This window comes from Monodon monoceros, unplaced genomic scaffold, assembly GCF_005190385.1.
Source record: "Monodon monoceros isolate NGI ecotype Baffin Bay Population unplaced genomic scaffold, NGI_Narwhal_1 Super_Scaffold_21, whole genome shotgun sequence".
Taxonomy (NCBI): Eukaryota; Metazoa; Chordata; class Mammalia; order Artiodactyla; family Monodontidae; genus Monodon; species Monodon monoceros.
Window position 1 is genome coordinate 8,724,491 of NW_021703778.1, and position 19,609 is coordinate 8,744,099.

The following is a 19,609-nucleotide window of genomic DNA, read 5'->3' on the forward strand; positions in this document are numbered from 1 at the left end:
ACACACACACACACACACACACACACACACACACACACACACACACCCTATGACAGATCTCCTAAGGAATGGTAAACAGGCCCAAAGGCTTATAGTAAAACCAAAAAATTATCAGAAAGGCTTGTGCACGGACCATAAACCAGCTAGTCCATGAAGTGTTAAGAAGAGAGGGCTTGGTAGTGATTGGCAGCATGGAAGTGCCCCTCACACCAGTGGAACCATGCTCTGCCTTCATTTGGACCATTCTCTTGCTAGGAAACTCCCACAGGCGTTACAAAAAGCAACACATTGTAAAACCGAAGGGTTAGGTCTGTAAGGACAGGTTCGAAGCCTGAGCAGTCTCTCCTGGTAATGACTCAGAGCAAAGAAATGTATATTTAAAGGCACGAAAACATAAAAGAAAATGTACTGCCTAGCCTGGTACTAGGAAGCAGGCGGGGAAGGGCAAGACTATGTTCTGTGAGGGATTTTCACATCCACCCTCTTGCCCTCCCTGAGTACACTGTGAAGAATGGACTATTAAGGAAGCAAATAAGAGTTTTAAACAAGGGTCTGAGGACCAGGGATATAAGGCCATGACTCTAGAATCTCAGATGTCAGGTTAATTTTCTTCTTTGCAACTGTGCGGATCTCTTAACTATCCTGGGGAAATTATGGATCCGCTTATTTGGCTATAAAGCACCTTGTGAGGTGACACTTTAAATTTCTCTTCATTTCACTTGTTAAGGCTCTGTCCATCGTCTTCCCGGACTAAACTTCCAGGGCTTATTCTCTGGATCTCAAGCCCAGCTCCATTATTTATTATGTCTTTCATCAGTTTTGGGCACTTAGCACTGATTAGCCTTCGTGACACAACAATTTCTCTGTCTTTTTCTGTGCTTGTATTGTCCTGGAAATGTGCCCAGGATGATATGCCATTTTATAATCCAAAAACAAGAGTCTATCTAATGACCTTTGCCTGGCCATCTGTAGTTAAAAGTTAAAAAGTACTCTTTAGAGATCATTATGATGTATAATTCAGTGAAACTGGATAGAACCAGTAATGCCTCGGCCTCACCCTGAAGATCAGAGGCATATTTCCAAAGGAAATTCCCTGCTCCCTTCCCTTGTGTGACACAGACCACAGGAGAGGCCCTGATGGCTTGTGGGGGTGGGTGAGTGGGGAGGAGGGGCGCATCCTGCAGAAGCAGCAGCAAAGATGGGCCAGCATGAGTGAGGAAAATCTGAGGCCTTGAGAGCTTTAGTAAATCAGGAAGATGAGGGCCTAAATTAAAAACAACTGGGCTTCCCTGGTGGTGCAGTGGTTAAGGATCCGCCTGCCAATGCAGGGGACATGAGTTTGAGCCCTAGTCTGGGAATATCCCACATGCCACGGAGCAACTAAGCCCATGCGTCACAACTGCTGAGCCCATGTGCCACAACTACTGAGCCTGCGCTCTAGAGCCTGCGAGCCACAACTACTGAGCCTGCGCTCCAGAGCCCACGAGCCACAACTACTGAGCCCGCGTGCCTAGAGCCCGTGCTCTGCAACAAGAGAAGCCACTGCAATGAGAAGCCCATTGCACTGCCCCCGCTCACCTCAATTAGAGAAAGCCCGCACACAGCAACGAAGACCCAGTGCAGCCAAAAATAAATAAATTAAAAAAAAATTTTTTTTTTAAACCAAAAAACAACAACAACACAAGTGGTCCAGGAGACAAACATTACAGAAGAGGCAGGGGGGGCAAGGGGTGGGCCTGGGAGGTACAGTTTGGGGGGATACAGCTGATGACCAAGGGTTTTTAAGAGTCCTAAACGTCACTTTGTCCCAAGGACTCATTTCTGAGTCCTGCTTGTAGTTTGCTTCAGCTGATCGTCTGCACTGAAAGAAGCTGTCCAGAGCTCCAGCTTCTGATCTCAACTTCTTCCAATACTGGGACCTTTTTGGAAAACCTACAGGCAGACTATCTCAGGCAGACAAACTGCTTCTGGAAGCTTCCTTTTTGGCTTCAAAGTGCTGGGCCCCCGCAGGCTGAAGCCAACTGTCAGCCCACATCCCAAAAGCCAAGGGAGGAAAACAAAGTGAGATATTTTCTTCCAGCAAGTAGAAAATTACCCATATATCCCAGTGATCATTTCTTCAGGGTATTCTACCTCAAAAATATTTAGACAATGAGAGGTTTCGCCCAAAGAAGTGACTTAATGCCCTTTGAACTGTAAGACAAACTGAAGCATCAGACATGATAAATCTTATCAACAATGAAACATTTGCAGTGCAAATACAAAGTTATTAAAGCTGAATGTTTTCATTGTCCCATGAGCAGGAGTTGATAAGTAAGATCATTGATATAAACTATGATATTTTTCTAAACAACTTTTCATTCTTTAGATTATTCCATATTTCTCTTTTCCTTATTTTATTTCTTTGTTCGTATTCTTTACCTATTTAAGAAATTAGACATCAACAAAGTTCAAGGTAAAGTCTCAAGAAAAATCACTGATGAAGGGAGGGATAAATGAGGAGTATGGAATTGAAAGATACAAACTACTTCCTGTAATAAACCATGATGGAAAAGAAAAAAATAAGGGAACAGATACAAACTACTGTACATAAAATAGATAACAAGGATTTACTGTTTAGCACATGGAACTATACTATGTATCTTGTAATAACCTATAATGGAAAATAAACTGAAAAAAATTTATATAACTGAATCACTTTGCTGCATACCTGAATTAACACAATATTGTAAATGAACTGAAAAAAAAAAAAAAGGGAAGAAAATCACTGATATCCAAGAATTAACCCAGTGTTCCATCCTCCCTAAAGCTGTTAAGTTCTAGGTTTGGAAGAAAATGAACTGCAGATGTCCATCTAAACAAATAATACCCAGTGAGCCTTAGAATATGGGCAGAGGCTTCAAATGTGCTCTGATTTTCTTTTTCACTCACATCTTTGATACTCGTTCTTAGGTGTGAGCACACCTCTTGGGTTCTTTGGGTCAGTGGAAATGTGGCAACCCTACAGCCTCATATCACATGACATTTGTCAAACCAGTTTTCAGAAGTAAATGTAAAACATAAAGCGAGGAATCTATTTTAGACGGAGAGAAAGGACAAGGTCAATGAGTGAAAATTCTGAGTGATAGATTTTTAAAGTGTAATTCTACATCAAAGACATAAACTAATGACTAACACTTGGATGGTTCTAGGCAGAGGTCCTTCCGTACCATCTATAATGAATACAAAATACTGACTTATAACCGTAACACTCTTTTGACTATAATCAATATGGTCAAAGCTTTACCCATTTCTTTCCTTCACCAGAGATTATACATGACCCTTAAAATTGTAACCAATCTTCTCATCAAGCACGCTTCTTTCAAGATAATGCAAAGCACCCATCTAGCCTGCACCGTGAAAGGTTCTGATCTAGAAGTCTGGTCAAGTAAGACTGCACTACAAATTTGAACAGAATAAAATCACAAGTGGTCAGTCTGCTCACCTCGAATGACCTTTCAGTTTTCCCTTTCAGTTTTCCGAGGTCCTGCTTCAGTTTTTCATTTTCAAGACTCAGTGCCGTTAGGCGCTCTTTGGCTTCTTTGCTCTGGGTCTCAAAAAAAAGGCGTTCTTCCTTCTGCTTTTCTGTCCAGGCTGAAAGCTCCTCAAATCGCCCTTTCATAGCTTGATTGTTCAGCTTCATGGCTTCTGCATGGGGTGCAGAGGGAGAGTGTCACACCAGGGGACTGGACTTGGGGTCATGAATGGAACCCGCCTGGGCCCCAGGGTCAGCCGGAAAGACTGCGAAGCAAGATGAGTGAGTGGTTTCCGCTTCCAGACAGGACTAGCAGAGTCTAATGTCATCTCTAGTCCTGAAGAGTCTCAAGAAAATAAAATTGATTTTACTGACTTATTATAACAAAATGTCTATTAATAACTACATAGACTGAGGTCCATCACTCCTGGATTCAAACACTGGTTCTCCCAAAAACCATGGCTGGAGATATTAGAATGCTTTCTTTTAAGGTAATATTTAGGACTAACTCTGTAATAATAGCAGCCTTGTTTTCTTTTTCCTTTTAAATGGGCTAAATGTCATTATGCCATTTCCCAGAGATGCATACTTTTTATTTTTACCTGTATCCAAAAGTAAACAATGGAAGCAGCTTTAGCCTTACTCAAAGCTAATTCTGTGCTCTTTCTTCCCCCAGGGAACCAGGCACAGAGAAAGGGATTCACCTACAAGCTATTACCAAAGGATGGCATTCCCGAAGGCCCCGCGTGAATGAAGAAACATGGGGCCGGTGCTGCTCACCTTTCAGCTGATGGTTCTCAGTTAGAAGCTCTCTCATCTGCTGCAGCAGCTCATGCGGGGTGAACGTGTCCAGGTTCGGGTGAGCCAGACTGGGGGGTCCATTTCCTGTGGTTTCGTTGGGGCTGTCCCCCTTTTCAGTCAGGCAGCTAACTGGTTGGTGGGACATGGCAGCAGTTCCTATGGAAAAGTCACAAACCAGAACTATAACTGTTCCCCTCTGCGTGGCATCCTCACGAGTCCCACAAGCCCATGTGCAAGTCCTAGTAAGTATTCTACAAGGTGCTTTCTCTCCCATTTTATATATATATATATATATATATATATATATTTTTTTTTTTCTTTTGCGGTACGCGGGCCTCTCACTGTCGTGGCCTCTCCCGTTGCGGAGCACAGGGTCCGGACGTGCAGGCTCAGCGGCCATGGCTCACGGGCCCAGCCGCTCCGCGGCATGTGGGATTCTCCCGGACCGGGGCACGAACCCACGTCCCCGGCATCGGCAGGCGGACTCTCAACCACTGCGCCACCAGGGAAGCCCTCTCCCATTATATTTTGAACAATCTTGATTCTTCCTTTTTAAACAAAAAAGGTACATCCTAGCTTCAGTTTGTATGTGTATGTCTGTGTATAAGGGTGTATAAAGGGGTACAGTGAGGAGATGGGGGATAGAGGAGGGAGAGATGGACATGATATCATGATGATCAGAATCCTAACATGGCGAGTTCAAGAGGCTTTCCATATATACATTTGTAGATGTTGGCAAAGTATTATTAAATGGATTTTTCCCCAGAAAAATCTTTAAGCTCAAATCTTCCTATTTTGGGTGAAATTGTATGGTATGTGAATTATATCTCAATAATTAATTGTTACAAAATCTCCATATTTTATTTCTTGTATATTTGGCTGAGAGGAAAGGGAGAACTAACATACTTCCAATGCTTACTATGCTCTTGATCACCGCACCAGACTGTCAGTTTCTAATCCTCACTAAAACTCAACTAGACACAGCTATTTTCCTGGTGACAGAGCTGAGTTCACAGAGGTTTTATAGCTCATCCAAGGCCACTCAATGAAGGGCACAACCGAGCATTAAGGATGATTCCAAAACGCAGCCCTGTCATACAGTGAAGGCAGCACTGAATACTTAGGCTTCCATAGTCGACACTTTTGCAAAGCGTTCTAAAAGACTAAGAAAATCTTGCTTAGTTGTTGCATATTCTGAGAATATTTTAAGCATACCACTGTATTTGCCGAGGGGTCAGTGTAGCCATAAATAAGATAGATGGGTGTATCCCAACTGTACTTCTGTATGGCCTACCACCTGGGCAAACACAGAAATCAAATGCTGTGGGCAAACATTTTCCTTTACACATTTCACAAAGATGATGATATACCTTTTCATGAGGAATTGAAGAGTTACGGCATCAGTCACTGGAAGCTGAGGAGAGAGAAGTGCTCTCTGATCTATTGCTGTATAACCTCTGGGTGTGCTCTATAGATAAACATGGAAGGCGGGCCCATTCACCTCACCCAGAGTTCAGATTCCACTTCACCCATCCATTGCACACTGCCAGAAATCTTAAAGAAATAACCAAGGCTGCCGGAAGGATTTTTTCTTCTTACTTCTTAGCAATAACAGTCAATGAATTGCTTACAAACAAGTTACTAACAAATTTTCACTGCGTCCAAAGAACCTCGTCCCTGTAAGAAGTTCCCACGTGTGCCGATAGAACCTGCCACTGCCGACAGGAGGGCAGAGTACAAATGACTATCTCTCTAAGAGGCTGCAAGGGAAGCTTCAGTTATGGTTTTTGTTGTTAAGTCCCTGTGCATGTTAGGGCAGAGGCTGGGCAAACCACCATGTATTAATGCCCGTATATTAATGCACCAAACCCTTGGGGTGCAGAGCAGTGCTTCTTTCCCACTCTGGCAGGAGGCAATCCTTGGCTCTCTGGAGGTCTCCTGGAACTGAGAGCCTGGTGACCTGCTTTTGGTCTAAAGGACCTGTAAGGTGAGCTGGGACGAAGTGAGAGAGCGGCATGGACTTACAAATACTAGCAAATGTAAAATAGCTAGTGGGAAGCAGCCGCATAGCACAGGGAGATCAGCTCGGTGCTTTGTGACCACCCAGAGGGGTGGGATAGGGAGGGTGGGAGGGAGACACAAGAGGGAGGAGATATGGGGATATATGTATATGTATAGCTGATTCACTTTGTTATACAGCAGAAACTAACACACCACTGTAAAGCAATTATACTCCAATAAAGATGTTAAAAAAATAAATAAAATAAAGGACCTGTAGGAAATCAGAGACAGTGCTGCTACTGAGGGGACAGCCGGCCCCCAGCACTGTGGCCTGTGTGATTCCTCTAGAGCAGCTGGCACAGGAAAGTCATCCTCATGGAATTCTTTAATGAGGATGGCAATTCTATGAAGTGAAAAACACGGATAAAGCATTTTGAGCCTTTTGAAAGCATCTGTGTTTTACATATCCTGATTCATTTAGAAAGAGGTACACTGCTAAAGTGTGCTATCTCTTAGCATTAGGTGACCAGAATAGACTGCTTTTGTTTTCCCCAATAAAATAATTTGGATTATTTTGCATAAAATAATTTGGATAAAGCCAGTTTCTGACTTTCCATAAAACTCATTTTTGCATAGTACTATGTTGGCACTAAAATTTCATAAAAATGGGTTTTTACTAAATAACAGTGCTCCTATCTATTTTGCAAAGAATACTAAAATTCTAAGTAATTGACAAAGATAAAATCCTTGTAACGTGTGTCATTCACCTGTCAATATTAAATTTCCTCAGGTATTCAAGGATTAGACTATACTTTGGAGACATTTAACAGATTTGTTTTTAAAGTATCTAAAGCAGAGGGAGGGAAGAGTAAGGGAAGGGGGAGGGGAGAGAAGGGAAGGGGGAGGGGAGAAAAGAGACTGTTCCTTCCGATATTTTTCCTCCTTGACTTTCCGTTATATCTCCACCAAGACTTGAGGCACAACTGTAACCGTTAAAACCGATTCTACTTATCAACTTTTTCTGGTTGCCCAGATTTTATAAGGACATGAGAGAAAAAAAATAATAAACGGGGTGCCACTAACCAGACACGTGACCTTGAGAACTCATCTGACCTCTGTGATGATTTACTGACTTGCCTAGCAAATGATGATCACTGTAGCTGCTTTCAGCTCAAAAGCCCTATGAAAAGTATTAAGCTTCTAGCAAGATCACAGTCCAACCCGCACTGTCCAGCACGTACACCCCAGCACCCTCATGGCCATGCTGCCCTCTCTCACTCATACATATGCCCGTCCCGATTATAGTGAGCTCTTTGCTACGCAGCATTGTTAGGAAAACTATTTGGTAATTCAAATGTCATAGTATATAAGAAGTTAACATAAATGCCAAACATAAGCACATAAATACTTATAAACAAAATTTTACTAAAAGCAACTTAATTGATTTTTGGTGACTCAAAGTGCACTTTATGATTTTAGAATATTTGGGGGGCGTCATTACAACCTATCACAGTACAGTGTGTATATGAGACGTCTACTGGTAGAATGCCAGTTAGAGAAAGCTGAATTCTCTAAATGTTTAGCATCACCTTGAAATATTTTCAATTGAGAAAATGCAGAGATGTATTATAAATCCTTGCACACATCCTCAAAGGTTATGAACTAAGGAACTAAGCCATTTACTCCAAGATTCTGTCTAATAACAGAATTTCTCATAAAAATCCAACCAATGATCAGAAATGCATCATTTCTAAACAAAGGTGTTTTATTTTTAACTACAGAAGGGTGAATTAATTTAGCACAGGATTTGTCAAGATTTCACCAATGAGGAAAAATAGGAACCACCTGGAAGGTGGAAGATCAAAAGCAAAATCTCCTAGATTTTATTCCTGGATCTGCTATTCAAATTCCTGATTATAATTATTGTTCTTAATTCCAGAGGTCAAGTAATTATAGCAGTGACTTGACTTCGTAGGCATGAGCTTAAATCTTGTTTCTGAGTTGGCCTTAAAAATGACCCAGCCAAACTTATTCAATGCAGGAATGTCCTGTCTGGTTTCCATGGCAGATGGTCATATAGACCAGGCTCGAATGACTTCAATGACAGAAAAAATGAGCACATGACCTTAGCAGGCAACTGCCCATTCTATTCCAGGATGGCTCTGACTGCCAGAAAGCTGTTTTGTATCCAACAGAAGTCTGCCTTACACTGACTTCTCTCCATTGGTCGTTGGACCATCAAGAATAATACAGAATAAACCCAGGTCCTTACCCTGGTGTGGCTGATTCTCCGAACCTGCTGATTAAGTATTCACAGGTTCAATCCCCACATGGATAAATTAGTTTTAAACAGTGAAAACCTATTTCCTGATCAGAGACAATTGCTGGCTATTGGCAAATCCTGGTTTGGGTTTTCAAGGGGATTGAGTAACATTCCAAGATTGCATCAACTAAACTCATCACCATCTTGGAAAAAGAACTCAAAGTACATATCCTATTAAGGGGGTAAAAGAAGACTTACCTTTTATGCCAGAAATGGTACTCTGACTTTCATAAGTGCAAACATACAGAAAATGGAAATAGACAGCCTCATCACCCAAGGCAGGAACCTGAGAGTTATGCTTGATTCTTCCTATTTGCTCTTCCCCCAAGTCTAATGGGTCACCGAGTCCTGTCACTCCCACCTCCTCTCAATCCCCACCAGCTTAGGTCAGGCCCTTCTTGTCTTGTCTGGCCCACAGAGTACGGGACTTTCGTCTGTTTTGCCCACTGCCGTGTCCCTAGCACCTAGAACATTACCCGACATATATGGGGGTTCAACAAATACTTGCTGAATGAATTTGCATAGCTTCCTCCATGGCTAGACTCATCTCCTTCCATTGCAGCCCCACTACCTCCATGGTTTCTTTCCTAATACTAGGGCATCCCCCTGCTTAAACCCCTCCCACACAGACAGAGCTCCAGCTCCCGAGCAAGACAAACATGGCCTTTCAGGGACTGGCCCCCACTTACCCAGAAGTATCATCTCCTGTCACCAATGCCACTCATGCCGGAGGCACATTAAAGAGCTCACAGTTCTTGGCCTTCTTTTGCTTTTCTACCCTTCCCCGAGATGCCCAGATCTGCTTTTACCCTGGCAAACTCCCACTGGACGGTTCAATGCCAGCTCGAACAGATGTCCTGTGTAAAATGACCTGTTCTTTCCTCTGAGCACCCAACAGCGCTTTGTGTGTTCCACCCCCTTGGTCCTTTTATGTAAAGTACTGTGATCACACCATGCCAGTCAATGTTCCCATCAAACCTAAGTCAAGGTCTCTATTTTATTCTTCCTGCAGACCGGCACACTGAGAGCAGGCTCTCAGGAAATGTCTGCTGAAATGAAATGAAGCTATAGTGTAAGAGGTAAAGTCATACACTTGTAAAACACAAACCCGACATACTAGTATTATGAGTTTTTCTACAGTTCAGTGGCACTCATTTCCAGATTCTTGAACTCAACTTATTTTGAAAATTAGTACCACTTTTAAAATATCACTACAAAGGTATCTGGATGTCATTTCATAACACATATTCTATTACTCAACCCACATAATAGGTCAAAGTGAAAACAAGAACTTTCAGTATAATTTTTTTCTTTCTCAGTGAAACAGATTTTATTTTCAAAACACAGAGTTTAATTTCTTCCTTTTCCTTTGGATTTACTATTCCATAGATTCCAAAGAACATATCACACAGTCCAAGTCTTTATAAAATTCAGAAAAAGTGAGGCTTGGAGAAGAGAATACCCATGTGCCCCTACCTAAGGGTGGGGATTCCATGGGAGGGTAAAACAGTGACCAATTCCTTTCAAGAATGTTTGTTTTTGTTTTTCTGGAGAGTTTAGTTGGAGCCCATAACATAATATGCAACTTGAGGTCAGTTACCAAAAAAAAAAAAAAAAAAAAAAATACTACTTTTATAATGTTGTACACAATACATAAAGAAAAACTAAAATTGGCCCAGCAGAAGAACTGGCCAATCACCCGGAAGACTCTAATTACTGTCCTCTCAACAGGCTACATTTCGACTAGTCTTGCCCAGGGCATTACGGGGCAGTCCCTGGACTGGCCTCTGCTGCTGGACCTCCCCAGCCCACTCCAAACTGGGCATATCCTGGGCGGGGTGGCCAGGTCCCCCTAGCTCTTCTCTCCTTCCGGCAAAGAGCAAGGGTGAGGGGTTCTTCTGTTAACAGTGCGTTTGCTTAACCAGATCCCAGGCTTTTGATGTTTTAAGTTTCGGTTTTCCGTTTCATCCTTAAGCAGTGCTGTGGCATATAATTTCCATACAGCAGTCTTCCTGGTGGAGGAAGGAGGCTAGACGGAACCTGGGTTACATTTTCTCTTAGCGATGCTCACTGCTTGCAGCTTACACGATAGAAACAATACCTTTGGGGTTCTCGGCCTCATCACATATTCATATTTTCTATGTATCTATAAACACACACAAACACATACATACATACATGCCCTCCTAGACACAACGGTTTATGAAGATTCTTTTCAGCTGTTCAGTAATACCGCCACCTTAGAGAGCGGTCACCGGTTCTTCAGTGTCCTGGGCCATCTCGTAAAGCTAGAGTAGTTTGCACGTCTTCCAAAGGTGTGTCCTTAACCCCTTCCCTTATAATGAGGAACTGGCTGTACAATCATTCCCAACCTGCGGAAGGATGTCAGCCTCAGACCACCTTCATGACCTACAGGGGAAGGCACCTGAGGCCAGCCTGGAGGGTAAAAAAGGGGGAAGGGGCGCTTTGGGCTGGACGCCCCCGCTGCCCTTCCGCACCAGGTCAGGATCGCCAGGGCCCGGAAACCCTCCCAGCGAGCTCAGCCGTCCCACCCGAGGGGACGCCCCACCCTCTCCACCCACGTCCCTACTGGCTCCGGGTCGCAGGGAAGGCGGCTACGGGAACCGCTTCCAGGGCGGAGAGGGAGCCCCTGCCCGCCCCCTGCCCCGGCTCACCCGCCGCCCGGGTTCTGGCCTCCCTCGGGGTCACTGCCTCCTCGGCATCGTTACCGCTGGGAGAGGGCTCTGGACCCGGATGCAGACGCCGACCAGGGGACCGGCCGGGGGCGGCGGCGGCGGGGGCTGGGGAGCCTCTGGCGGACGCGCGGCCTCGCGACCCCACCCAGCGCTGCTCAGCTGACAGTCGCGCCAGCCTCCTCACCTCCGCCCGGGAATTTCCCGGGCCCCGCCCGCCGCAGGCCCCAGCCCAACGCCCGCCCCTCGGCAGGCCGCTCCCCCCGCAGGCCCCGCCCCAACTCTCCGCCCTGCCTGTCCCGTGGGCCAGCCCACAGCCTCCCTGCTAGCCCCGCAGTTCTCCCAGGGTCCAGGCCCGGACGCGGGTTAATGCGGGTTGCGCATTAAGCCAGTGTGACTGCCCTGACGGACGGCGTTAATTAAAACACTGTTAATTAAATGGAGTGTGAGGTGTCGGTCTTCGCCGCAGGGGGTGCCTGTAGAAGTCCAGAGCCACGGGGGCCGCTGCGCCCCACCGAAAGAGGGCGACGGTCCCAGGCATCCTTGGGACGAGACCTCAACCTCTGTTAAAGGCCTTACATTTAGATAGAGTTAATTGAGCACTCACGGCTTTCCACCCGATTTTGCCCTTGAAATAGACCTTTAATTAAAAACACAAAGCCTGCCGGATGCTTCTGGGGCTCTTGCTCCCGGGGAACAGGCCAGCCGTTGACACTCGGAGGTTCCAGGTGCTCCAGGCAGGTGGGATTACTAGATCGACCTGGACTGTACCTGGAAGGCAGAAGTATTGATCTACTGGACCGGAGGAGGGTGGTTGCCTCCAGACTAGACAGCGTGAAAAGTGAGGAAACAAGACGAGGAAGGAGGGAGAGCCGCCCTAGTTTGCATCCTAAGCACCGCGAAGAGGGATAAGCAAGGACGCAGACACAGGACACACAAGGCGTCTGATCGCGAGGTCCAGGCCTCGGCGAAGCCGGTGCGGCCGGTTCTCCGGGTAACAGGCCACTCGTGTAAGATAAAACTAATTTGGGCGGCGTCCCAGGAGGTGAGGGAGAGAGAGCCTGGGAGCAGGTTTGTGCTGAAGACTAAGGAGGACGCGTCGCACGTGGGAAGAAACTTGATTTACGAATGAAGAGGCTGACGCTGCTCAAATCAGCGGGATACCAAGCACGTTGTAGCTCACCCAAACTGCTTGCTGGTTAGACGGAAACGAAAAAACAAAAACCCTAATCGAAATAGGAAAGGGGGGACGCGCCCTCTCCTGGTATCCTGAAGGATTCAACTCCTCTATTTAGACCGCCTGCTCCAGGCCAGCTCTTCTGCCGGACTCTTAACACCACCCAGAGACTAACCCCCTGCTCAAGGCAAAGAGGGCTAGCAAGGCAGTACCTGCCCCAGACCCAATTCTGGAGGGTCCCTCCTGGGCTTGTTAGGGGTGCCTGGGGCGAGTCAACTCTACGGGCTCACTTCCGGTATTTTAAACCATGTTAAAGGAGAGCTTAAATGAGTATTAGAGAAGCTCGGAGCAGGGATGGGATGGGATGGGGTGGGGGGAGGCGTCATACACAAGGCTGCCACCAGCTGTGGAGTGAGAAGGTTGAGGATGGGTGAGCTTCTGGTAGAGAAAGTGGTCAGGGTCGTTTTCTCCAGACCCACTTGCTCCTGAAACGTTGAGCACTCCCACCACTTCTTAGCTGTGTGACCTTGGACAAGTTACCTAATCTTGATGTGCCTCATTCTCTTTATCTGTAAAATGGGGCCTCTAATACAGGTCCAAAATTCCAAAGGTCTGAGAATCCAAAGCCTTTCTCAGTTCATTTTGGTGGCAGAACCAGACCCAAACTGATGCAAAGTTATTTACATTCTTTATTTACATCACTTAATATGATTATTTCACCGAAGCCACCTTCATTAGATTGTATGAGATCTGTTTCAGACCCTCTTGGGGAGTTATATTATGTAAATTACATGCACCTTATTACCTTCCTGAAATCCAAAAAATTCTGAGTTCTGAAATAGAGTTCACGCCAAAGGCTTTACATAAAGGATTTGGAAATACAGAGCTTACTGCCTAAGGTCACTGTGATGATTAAGGGATAATACATGTAAAACACTCAGAACAATGCCTGATGCCCAATGTTAGTTGCTCTTCTTACTGCTAGTGTTAGAACCAACTCTGGGGACTTCCCTGGTGGCACAGTGGTTAAGAGTCCTTCTGCCAATGCAGGGGACACAGGTTCAAGCCCTGTTCCAGGAAGATCCCACAAGCCAGTGCACCACGACTACTGAGCCCGTGCTCTAGAGCCCGCGAGCCACAACTACTGAAGCCCACAGGCCAGCCTGTGCTCCGCAACAAGAGAAGCCACCACGGGGAGAAGCCTGCGCACCGCAACGATGACCCAACGCAGCCCCAAATAAATAATAATAATAAAAAGAGCCAACTCTGTTTCTTAGCCTGAATAGTCCAGCGGGGTGCCTCCTTCCTGTCTCACACTTCCATGAGTAGATAGAATCTAAGTGCAGCTAAGGAAACTGAAATTATGACATGCTTTCCACTGTTCACTGATGTGGTTTTGCGGTAGGTTAATGCAAAGCAGTGTGGTAGGCTATTTAGTGAGATACTCATTTGTGTCATGCTTTCTGTGCCCCTCCCTACCCACCCGCTTTGTTTGGAGAATACAGCTAATCCCTTTGTGTTTCCTATCACAAGGGTATTTGCAAGATTCTTGGAAGACCAACCTTTCTTCTTGTCTCTTGGGAAAGCCCAATCATCATCTACGCCAGGTGTCCTGGAGAGAGAGAGCTGAGAACCCAGGTGGGGTGGGGGGCTTTCACAGCATTTGGGGCAGTGGGAAAGGGGTGGAGGTTGGTGGCCTCCTGAGCATCAAGGACTCAAGCCTCAGCCCCTGCAGCACCAGGACACATGGCCAGCTCTTGGAGTGACACAGCTATATGAGACATCTATTGGACCTTGGGGACTTGTTCTCACAGCTTCTGCAGATTCTGGAATGCTGGCTTGTCGCTGGAAATAACAGAGCAACCTGCCCTCTCCTTAGAAGAAGCTTTATGGTAGGTGGTGAGGATACCAGCATCAATGGACTGATCAACTTAACGGGCTGAGGAATAAGTGGCCCTAACTCCAGTGGATGCCAAAAGCCCTCCTGGATTTTTCCATGACCCCAGGGAAGGAGAGCCTCCACTCCAGGCCTCAGTGATGCTCAAGAGTGGATTTCCCTACACTCCTACAGGGCAAGGGCTGGGTGCACAGAAAGTAAAGATATGTAACATATTTATGCATATCTGAGCTACTGGTAGAAAAATATACACACTTGGGACACCAGATCCAAAGACTCCCTAAACTATGATCTACCTATACTATGACTCCATATATATGAAATGCCTAGAAAAGGAAAGCATAGACGGAAAGCAGACTTGTGGTTGCCTGGGGCTGGCAGTGGCTTGGACTGCAAACGAGCTCGCGGAAATTTTGGGGGATTGAGGAAAATATTCTAAAACTGGTTTGTAATGAGGATTGCACAACTCTATCAGCATAAAGATTATTGAATTGTACACTTACAATGGGTGAATTTTAAGGTATGTAAATCGTATCTCAGTACAGCTGCAAAAACAACACCGAGGGAATTCCCTGGCGGTCCAGTGGTTAGGAATCCACGCTTTCACTGCTGAGGGCATGGGTTCGATCCCTGGTCAGGGAACTAAGATCCCACAGGCTGCGTGGCGCGGCCCACCCCCCCCAAAAAGAAAACCAAAATAACAACAACACCACAAAAAACCACCAAAAATAATACCAGAAGTAAATCATCATGCTATCCAGTAAAGCGTATGCCCCTTCTTCTGTTGGGCCAGCGGTGAAGTGGCTGTGTCAGTCATCTACTCTGTAGCTGAGCTGGGTCTGGGCTTCGTTTGAGCTTTAGTTAGATTCAGTTCACAATTGGCTCCAAATATTCTGAAGATGGCTTCCTCAGAAAAAGTTCAACAGAATTACCATATAACCCAGCAATTCTACTCCTAGGTATACACCCCAAAGAACTGGAAACGGACTCAGGCGAGTGCGTGTAAATGCCTCTAATAGGTCGCTTCCCTCTTACTGATACCTGGCGTTGCAGCAACTGCCTGGATGAGGAGTGAGGCTTCCGTCAGAGCCAGGCTCTGGGATTAGGGGCTAATCTGTTGCCCATTTAGCAGCAGCCTCAGACAAGTATCTGGAGTCCCAGGAACAATGCCTCCGCTTTGAGAAAAGCCGGAGCAAGTGTGTGTGTGTTCATGTGTGCGTGTGTATGTGGTCTCTACTTCCTTCCTCTCCTTTGCCCCCCAGCTCTAGACCTTGAAACAGTAAACTCATTGGGGAGAAGCTGGGTGTTTATCTTTTAGATGATCTTCAGTCCTCTGTGAACATTGAATAAGAAGACCACAATAATACTGCTACTTCCTGCTTCTTCCCATTGTGTAAACACAGACGCTGTCATACTCCCTGCCACCTTTTCCATCAAGTCAAAGTAGAGCATGGAGGAACACTGAATTCTTGTTTCTTGATGTGGCACATATATACAATGGACTATTACTCAGCCATAAAAAGAAACGAAATTGAGTTATTTGTAGTGAGGTGGATGGACCTAGACTCTGTCATACAGAGTGAAGCAAGTCAGAAAGAGAAAAACAAATACCATATGCTAACACATATATATGGAATCTAAAAAAAAAATGCCTTTGAAGAACCTAGGGGCAGGACAGGAATAAAGACACAGACATAGAGAATGGACTTGAGGACACGGGGACGGGGAAAGGTGAGCTGGGACGAAGTGAGAGAGTGGCATGGACTTATATATACTAGCAAATGTAAAATAGATAGCTAGCGGGAAGTAGCCGCATAGCATAGGGAGATCAGCTCGGTGCTTTGTGATCACCTAGAGGGGTGGGATAAGGAGGGTGGGAGGGAGATGCAAGAGGGAGGAGATATGGGGATATATGTATATGTATAGCTGACTCACTTTGTTATACAGCAAAAACTAACACACCATTGTAAAGCAATTATACTCCAATAAAGATGTTAAAAAAAATTCTTGTTTCTTTGTTTTACTTTAAAAGTGTTAACAGTTCCTGGAGCAAAATTTTCTGTTGAAGTATTAATTAGCCAGCGCCCATTGATTTGGGAAAATAATCACAATGAGACACCACAATTCTTCGTCATGGTCTGAAAAGCATTGCCATCCTCTTCTTTGTGTGCCTGAGGAGTGAGAAATTGCCTCGGTGTCTCACTTTCTACACAGTTTCTTGCTTCTGATTAAATAATTCATCTGTCAGTGTTGAAGGACATGATTTCTCCTTTTCTCATCTCCCTTATTCTTCCAAAATGAGATGCCTCACTTCTCAGAAGTGCATGGGGGAATGGGGGGGCACAGGCCTGGGTGTCAGACTATATATTTTATATATCTTATATATTTTTGTATATTATTATATATGTTATATATCATATTATATTTATATTATATAATTATATTATACTTTATATGCTTTATATATCGATATTATATATTATGCTATATTAATATATAATTATATTATAATATATTTATATTATAGATTATATTTATATGATATAATTATGTATTATATATAATTTTATTTTGATTTTACAGTTTGAAATACATATATATATATCGAGAGAGAGAGAGAGGAAGAGAGAGAAAGATTGATTTATTATGAAAAATTGGCTTATATGATCATGGAGGCTGCCATTGGCCAGCTTGAGAGGCAGGATCGGGTGTGATGGAGAGCTAAAGCTGTGGTCCCAGGCCAAAACCTGGCAGGCTTGAGACCCATGAAGTCAATGTTTCAGTTTGAACCTGAAGGCAGGAAAAATCTGATGTCCCAGCTCAAGGCAGCCAAACAGGAAGAATTTCCTCTTATTTGGGGGAGAGTCAGCCTCCAGTTCTATTCAGGCCTTCAACTGATTGGATGAGGCCCACCCACATTACAGAGAACAATCTGCTTTATTCAACCTTATCAAATTAAATTTTAAACTGATCCAAAAACTCCTTTATGGAAATATCCAGAATAATGTTTTTCCAAATGTCTGGGTCCCCCATGGCCCATTCAAGTTGACACATAAAATTAACCATTGTACTTCTATAGACCCTGACTTAAGGCGTGGCTAGTTAAATTATCAGAAGTGATTTTGCAATTTGAAAAGTTACAAGTCCCCTGTTTTCATGAGAAAATGTATTCATATATGGCTTTCAAATAGACTACTATAAACCTGGATACAAAACCTTAGCTGGATTGCCCATGACCTTTTGTCCCACAAAACCTCAGTGTTCCCCTCACCAGACTACGTTACCCCTTTTCTGATTTTGTGGACAGAGTTCCCATTTCCCTTGTCACAGACCAATAGACAGTTATTAGATTTATAGGCATAATGCCCTGATGAGCAGTAATACAGGTTTCTCTGGGGCTGGTCCCCTCCGATCTTCACAACTGGATGCCAGGAGCACACCTCTTTCTTTTCTAAGGTCCATGGTTCAATTCTCCAGCTGATATAGCTTTAAATTTTGCAACTGGTGCTGATGCAGTTGAGTGAGGGGTTTTTTGCTTTTTGCCGTGTGTGGAGCAGAGCTCGTTCCTCTCCCGCTCAGCCATGCAGGTTGAATTGACCAAAGCTGTGGTTATGGAGAAGCCTAGTCCCCTGCTGGTCAGGTGGGAATTTGTGAGACAGTATTACACACTGCTGAACCAGGCCGCAGACATGCTACACAAATTTTATGGAAAGAACTCTTCTTATGTCCATGGGGGATTGGATTCAAATGGAAAGCCAGCAGATGCGGTCTATGGACAGAAAGAAATCCATAGGAAATTGATGTCACAAAACTTCACGAATTGCCGCACTAAGATCCGTCATGTCGACACTCATGCCACTCTGAATGACGGCGTGGTGGTCCAGGTGATGGGCTTGTTCTCTAATAACAACCAGGCTTTGAGGACATTCATGAGACCTTTGTTCTTGCTCCTGAGGGCTCTGCTGCAAATAAGTTTTATGTTCACAATGATATCTTCAGATACCAAGATGAGGTCTTTGGTGGCTTTGTCACTGAGCCTCAGGAAGAATCTGAAGAAGAAGCAGAGGAACCTGAAGAAAGACAGCAGACCCCTGAGGTGGTACCTGATGATTCTGGAACTTTCTATGATCACACTGTCAGCAATGACTTAGAAGGACATTTAGAAGAACGTGTTGCTGAACCAGAGCCTGATCCTGAACCAGAACCGGAGCAAGAACCTGCGTCTGTGGTCCAAGAGGAAATGTCTGAGTGTATTGGAAGAAACTACTCCTAAGGATGCTCAGAAGAGTTCTTCTCCAGCGCCTGCAGACATAGCCCAGACAGTGCAGGAGGACTTGAGAACCTTTTCTTGGGCATCTGTGACCAGCAAGAACCTTCCTCCCAGTGGAGCTGTTCCAGTTACTGGGATACCACCTCATGTTGTTAAACTACCAGCTTCACAGTCTCGTCCAGAGTCTAAGCCTGAATCTCAGATTCCACTGCAGAGGCCTCAGAGGGATCAAAGGGTGCGAGAACAGCGAATAAATGTTCCTCCCCAGAGGGAACCTAGAGCAGTCTGTGAGGCTGGTGAGCAGGTGATGTTGAACCCCGAAGAATCGTGAGACACCCTGACGGCCACCAGCTCTTTATTGGCAACCTGCCTCATGAGGTGGAGTAGACCTTAAAGATTTTTTTCAAAATTATGGGAATGTGGTGGAGCTGCATATTAACAGTGGTGGGAAATTACCCAATTTTGGGTTCGTTGTGTTTGATGATTCTGAGCCTGTTCAGAAGGTGCTTCGCAACAGGCCCATCATGTTCAGAGGTGAGGTCTGCCTGAATGTGGAAGAAAAGAAGACTCGAGCCGCCCGGGAAGGGGACCGCCGAGATAACCACCTGCAGGGACCTGGAGGCCCTCAAGGCGGGTTGGGTGGTGGGATGAGAGGCGCCCCCCCGCGGAGGCATGGTGCAAAAACCAGGATTTGGAGTGGGAAGGGGCAGTGCTCCGAGGCAGTGAATTGCTCTACACCGATCTTCAGGCAGCAGTACAAACCCTAGCTCCCACAGAATGGTGAATTTCCTCAGCCAACTTTTGGTATCTTGGAATCTGATCCTAGTCTATCATAAACTGCTTAAGTTTGTACAATTTTACTTTCTGTGTTAATGGTGTGTGCTCCTTCCCCCCGCCCCCATTTTAGTCCTTCACTTCCAATTTTGTGGAATG

At 45.1% G+C, this 19,609-nt stretch overlaps 1 protein-coding gene and 1 pseudogene across 6 annotated transcripts in view; one reads left to right on the forward strand and one right to left on the reverse strand.

The window, feature by feature from the left end:
* OPTN (optineurin) overlaps nucleotides 1-11,513 on the reverse strand; it is a 42,345-nt gene extending 30,832 nt beyond the window's left edge. For 2 of the 6 annotated variants that reach the window (XM_029238052.1, XM_029238051.1), the window contains exons 1-2: nucleotides 4,295-4,593; nucleotides 3,485-3,687 (exon numbers count right to left, since the gene is read on the reverse strand). In XM_029238052.1, coding sequence (XP_029093885.1) covers nucleotides 3,485-3,687; nucleotides 4,295-4,589 — 498 coding nt within the window. In that variant the 5' untranslated portion in view covers nucleotides 4,590-4,593. Of the gene's footprint in view, nucleotides 1-3,484; nucleotides 3,688-4,294; nucleotides 4,594-10,817; nucleotides 11,142-11,314 lie in introns of those variants that run through there. The other 4 variants (XM_029238055.1, XM_029238053.1, XM_029238056.1 and 1 more) reach the window with 4 other exon arrangements.
* A 6,474-nt stretch (nucleotides 11,514-17,987) lies between these two features.
* On the forward strand, nucleotides 17,988-19,402 carry LOC114904866 (annotated as a pseudogene).
* Nucleotides 19,403-19,609: the final 207 nt, after the last annotated feature.